Source organism: Trachurus japonicus, chromosome 13, assembly GCF_045865225.1.
Source record: "Trachurus japonicus isolate A0001 chromosome 13, Traja_1.0".
Taxonomy (NCBI): Eukaryota; Metazoa; Chordata; class Actinopteri; order Carangiformes; family Carangidae; genus Trachurus; species Trachurus japonicus.
This window is the reverse complement of record NC_140919.1, coordinates 20,304,279-20,312,119: the sequence shown is the minus strand read 5'-3', so window position 1 is coordinate 20,312,119 and position 7,841 is coordinate 20,304,279. Positions and strand designations below refer to the sequence as shown.

Here is a 7,841-nt window from a genome sequence, read left to right as displayed (position 1 = left end):
TAGTAGCTGATATAATGCAGTTTATTCAAGTTTTGTACAATATCCATACAGTTTAATATTAGTCTTATTGGATGACATTGGCAGTAAACAGATGGCACAGAGCTAAAATATAATTGGCAATGTACAGAATGAATCTGACCAAAGCGAAATTCTATGTGAAAAGAAAAATAAATACATCTTAACAATATAGTGACACTTTTAAAGTAAAATTACAATCTTATAAATACCACATAATCTACAGTATACAGAGGTAATATACAGTATACAATAGGGAGTTGTTGTACTAGATTTAAAAAGTATATCAGCCTCATTTAGAAGGAATTGAGAAGAGATCAAAGTATAAATCGTGCAATATAAAAATAATTTGTAAAAACTACATATACTAGTAAAAAAATTTAAAGTCAGAACAAATCCCCATATATCATATGAATCCATATCATGGTATCACCTGATTGACTACTTACAGAAAAGAGGTCAGTCAATAATCACATAATCAATTCAAATTTTCACATTTTTTAGAAGCAAATTTTAATGTTCCTAGAGACAGAGGTAGAAAGCTGCAGATCTCTGCAAGAATAGTGCTTCAGTTTTGTGGCTGAATTAGAGAAACAGTGAACCCCCCCCCCACATACATATTGAAAATTTGGCACAACATTAAGCAGCTATTAGTTTTGCTAATGATCTAAACGAGTGTTTGCTCTACTTGAGCTGCTCATCAATAAGACAATTGTTTTGCTATTTGTTCTGTTACTCTTTAATGAAGCTATTAAAGGAGAGGAGCTTTAAAAATAAATTTGATTTGACAAGAGCAGCTTCTCTGCTTAAACCTTACGACACAGTATAAACACATTAAATGTGCAAACAGACTGCAAAGCTCATGACTTTAACAAGTATCTCAATGACATCCTATTAGTGTTCCTATTCTTAGATCTGTCTTAAATAAAATATTGAAGAGTCATGTCATCTTGAATGAATATCACGAAAATGTTACAAACAAGGATGCCGTTACAAGAGAACTTCATAATTAATGCTACTCACACACTTGGAGATGGAGAGAACAAAAGGCTTAACTGCATTTTCTAAAAAAAAATACAAAAATACAACGCGCTAAAAAAAAACAAGCAGCCACTTAAATAAATCACTGTCAATAGTTTAGGATAATTTAGTTTTCAAATGAATATACAGTGCATTTATATTAGCTTGAAAAGGCACAAACAGATTGTTTTTTCTAGGAAATAAGATAAATGCATGGTCTGCTGAATGTTTTGTTCATGACAAACTCCTATTGCCACAGCTAATGGTCCAGAAATGAAAACCAGGAAGACCAAACTATCTGTAACTTAACTTTATATAAAATCATTAGAGCTGGTACTTCTATACTGTACTCACATAAACACTGTTTTCTATGTACTGTAACTAAAGTACCAAATAAGGTCAGAAAAAAGACCTGCAGCCTATTATAACACTGCCACCCATGACAGCAGTGGGTACTCTGTCACCACAAAAAGTGAAAGTATAACAGGCACTTTGTTCTCCCATAAACCTCACATTTGAGAAGACATCTGGCATAAAACCTCCTCCTCTGAGTGTGTGTGCTCCCCAGTGGCAAATAAAAATACAGTTATTGCATCCAAAATAAAGTCAGGAAGTCCTGGTGGAATAATTAATCAAAAACAACAGTGCCCATAACCAGACAGAGACTTAAGTGATGCTAACACGCCTGCCTGAAGAGAAACTGTGAAATGTCTCTAAAGTGGTGTTTAATTTAATTTACTCTCCAGTGTTAAGAAAAAATGGCTTGACCTGATCTTACCTTCAGGAAACCACAGAGGAGATGTCTTTTTATCATCAGACTGCAAAGATGCACTTCCACTGATTACTTGTTTACAAAATGTTTCTGGAACGTCTCAGTTTTCTCAGTGTATCATGAGTAAATCAACAAATAGAATAAAACCCAAAAATAGTCAAAAACAAAGTGCAGACTAAGTGCTCCCCCCTCTCCATTTAGTGGTCCAAATTGGTGTCCAGGTTGTGTCCTATAACAAGGACAGTTCCTCCTCCTCACACAGAAGAGGTTCCACCTCTGGGACGCTGACCAACGTCCTGCTTTTAGCGGAGTTTTTCTTCCTGTACATGACGAACTGGGCGGTGACCTGGCAAGGTTAAGGCTCATACCGAAATATAAAATAGATGCCCTTACCTCAGGCTACTTCACATCTCTAACAAACACAGAGAACATTCAACACAAGCATAATAATAAATTAGGGCAAGAACATTGTGCACAGTGAGCTTGTGGCTGGACTTTTCATTTAAAGGATACAAAGAAGTCCAGTATGAGGACTCCCAGGCTGCCGATGAGCCAGGCCAGATGTTTGATGATGAAGGTCTGTTTGGAGCCCCTCAGTGCTGGCAGGACCACAATGACGCTTAGCCCATATGTCCCGTTGCCCATCATGGCCAGGGCAAACAACAGGTATGAGGTCCCCTCTGTGGACTGTCGCTGGAACTAGAATGGGTGAGAGAGTAGTGTACAGTAACTGTTTACAGTGTTTTCATGAGACACCAAACAACAGGACTTGTAGGTATTATTCAACTTGTCAAGGGGGAATCATTTCTTCTTTACTTTAGCGTTCTGCTGTTACTGGGGCCCTGCCTGCTGGCATACACATGTGAAAACCCACAGTCAGTGAAAAAGGAAAAGACTGGGCGCAATATGTTACCCACAAGCCAGGTTTCTGTTCCACTATCAACATTTTATTTCCTTTCTGTTTACTTGCACTCCAAACAGATAAAGTCAGCCACAAAGATTTTAAAAGATAAGGCTGGTGTTACTTTATTTTTTTTATTGCCATCAACAACTCCCCTGAGAACTCAATAAACCACAATTAATTCTGCTTACAAGTGCTGCATTGTCTGTGGCAAACCACTGGACATTGAAACCCAACTCTCTCTGTCTATGTAGTGGCATTGTGTTTTTTTTCCATAATGAGTTAATTTAATTAATTTAACCACAAGCAGCATACAGTAAAAGCATGTGTGTTCTGTTGATGTACCTAAAATAATCTTTCTCATCACATCTTGCATTTAACCGGCCAAGAAAGAGAGCTCCTATCAAATATAGTGAATCCAAGAAAATACGTCAACCTTGGCTGAATAATGGAGTTTCATACTCGTGTTGCTTCTGAGTTCAGCCTGTCCCCAAACACATGAAATGCTGAAATGTTGCCTGGCAACATTTCCCTGTAGATTACAGCGTAGGTTGGACCTAAGCAATACTTAGAGGGTGTTTGTCAGAAATAATGGGGGAGTAATAAATAATAGTTTTCTAGTTTTATTAGCACACCAAACTGGATGAGTGACTTGCCACTTGGACTGACATGGTGAAAATATTTTGAGCTTTCTGCTGAAAAAAACAAAAAAAACAAACATGTTTGAACATGCAGGTCTTTCCCCAGGGTAAATGACTTACATGATTTACAATAGTCAGCATGTGTCTGTGTGTGTGTGTGTGTGTGTGTGTGTGTGTGTGTTTCTCTCGCACTGGCAGCCTACAGAGACAATCCCCTCTGGTGTTTAATAGCTACATCTGAGCTGTGTTTCACTGCTACAACAGCACCATTGTCTTCAATGTCTGGTTCTCATTTTTTGATACGCATACTGTACACACAAATCCCACCTCCTTTTTCAAAACACACAGAGTCCCTGTTTCTGACTAACTGACTTCAAATAATTTCAGTTCCTCATTAACCCTCTGAGATGGGAGCCCCAGAAAGCTGTCCAAGATCTCCCCTCAGGTTGGGGCAGCTGACACGCAAACCATGGGAACAACCTCAACATCTCAACAGGGTCAAACAAATAAATTGCCACTTACATTTTTATAGAGCTGGGGGAAACGGGAGCAGAGGTAGAAGACAGACGCCAGGTATCCACATATATAGCCAGTGATTTCCACTGATTTAGAGGTAGTTGGACTCTGGGAAGACGAGAGAGAAGAGGAGAGAGATTAAAGGGTGGAAATGTTGCCTCTAAACCACAATCTCTACCAACAAATAAGTTAATGTGTATCCAATAAATCTGATTCATGGACATGTTAAGTTAACCCCGAGCGCACTGACAAATAGATACACACATATACCTTATCTACACACAAATACCTACCTGGGTGTCTAGGGTTGCACTATTGTCTATGATGAGCTTAGGTAAAGCCAGGAGGACTAATGTAGCAGCTCCACACCACATGAAGCACAGCCACTTCAACACAGGGCTCTCTGTCGGACAAACACATAAGAGAACTGACAGTGAACTGACAGACCCAGAATTAATTTGCTGTGTCAATGACAAAGTAGTTGATAAAAAAAGGTGCAAAAGGGGTTTAAAGAGAACCATAACACACCTATGCAGACCTGTAGCCCTATTTGAAAAGGTTCAGTGTGTCTGTGTCATTAAGTGGTTTGGCACTTTTGGTCTTAGTGGTACTGTCTCCGTCAACACTGAAGTCAGCAGTGAACCTGTGGTTTTGTTGATCTCACTGCAACTTTTTTTTTTTTTCATTTCTGTTGTGTTGATCTCATCTATGGAACTATGATTTATAGTCCAACCAGTAATGGACTTTACAATAGTGAAGCTTGTACTGAAAATTAAGGGAAAAAACAAAAAAAAATCAATATATCAGCCAATAATAACTTTTTTGTTTTTTTTGGATAACATATTTGGCCAAGAAACAGACATAACAGGACAGTTTAAGCACGATCCATTAGTAAACATAATCACATATAAGATGATAAAGATGCCTCTGTCCTCTGTGTTCTCATTCCTGCTGCCAGACTACAGTCACACCAATATAAAATAAAATTCACCACAGTTACTGTATTATGTCTTTATTTATTCTGAATATTAGGTTTTCATTTCTGATATCCACAATATAGTCTATAGGGCTGTTTTATACAACAGATGGCAAATTAACTCAATCATGACTGTCAAAGCTTACTTCTGCTGGAGCTGTTCTTGATCTTATAGTAGAGAAACTGAGAGATGAGGATCAGGTCTGTGAAGATGTAGAAAACCACTGTGACTACCTGAGAGAGGAACAGAGAGGAGGAGAGAAAAGAGAGGACAAATGCTATTTTGGCCAGTGAAATTAATTACTCACAGTTGTGTGGCAACTGAGTATAAAATTTCATGAGCAATGTAGAGATTGGCTGTGATGGATGCACGTTCATGAGCTGTGAATAATTGTTGTTGGCAGTACTGTCGGTCAAGTTATTTTCAGTTCATCCAACCTAACAGACCCCAGAACTCAATATCTCAGGAACATTGTGCCATAAAAATACAGTGCCAGAATAGTTAACTGAGTAGTGAACCAAAAGTGAAATAAAGAAGTAAAAAAAAAAAAAAAAAAAAAAAGGGAAAATGCCTCTAGCAAAAATACCTGAGCAGCACAGTGTCACAAATCACTTATTTCAGAAACAAGAAATCAAACAGGTAGTGAATAGTAGTAGTAAATATATCTTTATGATGATCATGTGCGAGTGCGACTACCATCACCAGAGGACACTAACACACACAGCGTGAAGCTGTGAACAGAACCAAAAATGAATCATGTGTGGCTAATTGTGTGCTTGGACGTTTACCTGAATAGGCAGCTGACTGGTGAGGTAACAGCCTGCGAAGCTGGTCACATCTCCACTGAAGAGGAAGAAGAGGAAGCCAAAAGACATGGCCTCCTCCACTTTACCATTACGATAGGCTTCATAAACCTGCCTAAGATAGATAGATAGATAGATAGATAGATAGATAGATAGATAGATAGATAGATAGATAGATAGATAGAGAGAAAGATAGATTTTGATGTTAAGAATAAATTGTGTGTAATTTTATCAGCTAAGCATTGCATCATCAAATGTGCCAAAGCCTGCCACCTCATGAGTTTCGATTTATGATATAATTCATGATGATACCATTGTGTACGTTTTTTTTGTTTGTTTGTTTGTTTTTAAGGACTTTTTGGTGTGTGTCTCACAACTCTTTTTTGAGTGGTCCTCAACATTTTGTCAAGGGGGAGGGGGTAACGTGCATTGAATTCTGTAACTCTATAAACTATGTTTATTTATGCATTCCTCCTATACCCTTATGTATTTTGTACTTTAATTGTGTGTTGTGGAGTTACACCTTAATAAAGGTTATCTATCTATCTATCTATCTATCTATCTATCTATCTATCTATCTATCTATCTATCTATCTATCTATCTATCTAGTTAAAAACAAAAAAATGTACACAATGGAGGGCAGGATAGTCGCTATAGGTATCATGAATTATTTTATAAACCATAACTCATGAAATTATAAACTATTAAGGATGAGTGGTGTTAGATAGATAGATAGATAGATAGATAGATAGATAGATAGATAGATAGATAGATAGATAGATAGATAGATAGATAGATAGATAGATAGCACATACTTGGAAAAAAAAACATCACAATCATCACTTACGGTAAAGTGGACAGCAGAAAGCAGAACATGGAGATGAGCCCTATCACCACGCTGCAGTACTCCCACACATTGTCCACGCACTCCTCCAGCAGGTAGAGGATCCACGGGGTCCCGTTGACGCACAGCGGCCTGCCCGGCGCCGGAGGGGTCCAGTTGGCGGCGGCCACGTCCACACTCTTCCCGGGGAAGCGCGCGGTGGCCATGGGGGAGGCGGGATGATGATGAGGGGGGACTGACTGGCTCTGCTGTGCTGTGCTCCTCCTGTCCTGCTGCTGCTGCTGCTTCCTCTAGCGCTGCGTCCACTTTGTAAGTACAAGTAGTGTTTATTTTGGCAACAAAGACCAGACCTGATGACAGCAGCTCTGACACCCCCACCACCAAACAGATGTGTGAAAGGGGCTGGTTCTTTCATCTGTCGAGTCTGCACACACATCAAACAATAACCCACAGTGATAAGTGTTAGAAAGAAAAACGTCCCAAAACAGTAAATATGCATTTTACTCCAGAAAATACTTCCATATTTTGCACATCCTTCTCAGTTTGCACACAATATTCATACATACAGAGGTCCAATTGTAACCTAATTTGCACTAGCTTTGGGCACTGTTATTGTTTAGGCAAATTTGCATAGACTTGGAGAAGAGATGCTAGCAAACAGAGGTGGCTAAAGTTAGCCTCCAGTCACGGCTCACCTGACAAAATGGACTCGCGCGTGGCTGCAGACAGTTCGTGGGTCCGTGTAAACCTTCCCCTCATCCTCACACCTCACCTACACAGTTTCCTTCATAAGGAAGAGGACACATAAGCTGCTAATGTTACCGTCCATCATCACTGGTAGTCCACTTTGTGTCAAGCCGCCCTGAATGATCTCACTTCCTGTCGGGATTTTCAAAATAATATTTGTAAGTCTACTAGTATTAGGAATACTGGGAACATTATAGGAACACATTTTGTCACATTTGTTCGCGCAATGGACAAGAACTGTTTGCTGATATGACTTAGAGGTATTTTAATGATCCAAGTGGAAGAAAAAGACATACTACATCATTTAAATTTTCATCACAAAAGTGTCTATTTGCCAGATGCTTAACAAAATGTGCTTTTTGGCAGGCCTATATCTATTTTAAATTTGTGATTTATCTTTCATTTTAGTCAAATAATTCTTGCATATCCATAGATTTTCTGACAGTAGGCCCCCAGGTGTGCCGTTTTATTTTGAAGGCAAACGTGGCAGCGGAAACTGATTATTCTCTAGCTTCATTTGCAAGTGGCCCATGCCTGGAGAAACACCACCACCTACTGATCACAGAGACCGATCAATAACCACAAAAATGCCATATCATCTTTG

At 38.9% G+C, this 7,841-nt stretch overlaps 1 protein-coding gene across 1 annotated transcript; it reads right to left on the bottom strand.

Moving 5' to 3' along the window:
- Positions 1 to 5: 5 nt before the first annotated feature.
- Positions 6 to 7,371, bottom strand: LOC146975904 (lysosomal amino acid transporter 1 homolog). Its single transcript, XM_085795319.1, has 9 exons — positions 7,186 to 7,371; positions 6,869 to 6,914; positions 6,494 to 6,795; positions 5,631 to 5,760; positions 4,988 to 5,075; positions 4,159 to 4,268; positions 3,872 to 3,973; positions 2,321 to 2,506; positions 6 to 2,153 (listed from the first exon to the last, which is right to left on the bottom strand). The coding sequence occupies exons 3-9, from the start codon at positions 6,694 to 6,696 to the stop codon at positions 2,037 to 2,039; spliced, it is 936 nt and encodes a 311-aa protein (XP_085651445.1). The 5' UTR covers positions 6,697 to 6,795; positions 6,869 to 6,914; positions 7,186 to 7,371; the 3' UTR covers positions 6 to 2,036.
- Positions 7,372 to 7,841: the final 470 nt, after the last annotated feature.

Excerpts from the sequence above, each read along its gene's own strand:
- LOC146975904 (XM_085795319.1), bottom strand. The coding sequence starts at position 6,696 with ATGGCCACCGCGCGCTTCCCCGGGAAGAGTGTGGACGTGGCCGCCGCC. Across the intron at positions 5,076-5,630 it reads CCAGTCAGCTGCCTATTCAG|GTAGTCACAGTGGTTTTCTA; the intron begins GTAAACGTCCAA and ends TTCCTCTCTCAG. Across the intron at positions 4,269-4,987 it reads CAAGAACAGCTCCAGCAGAA|AGAGCCCTGTGTTGAAGTGG; the intron begins GTAAGCTTTGAC and ends TTTGTCCGACAG.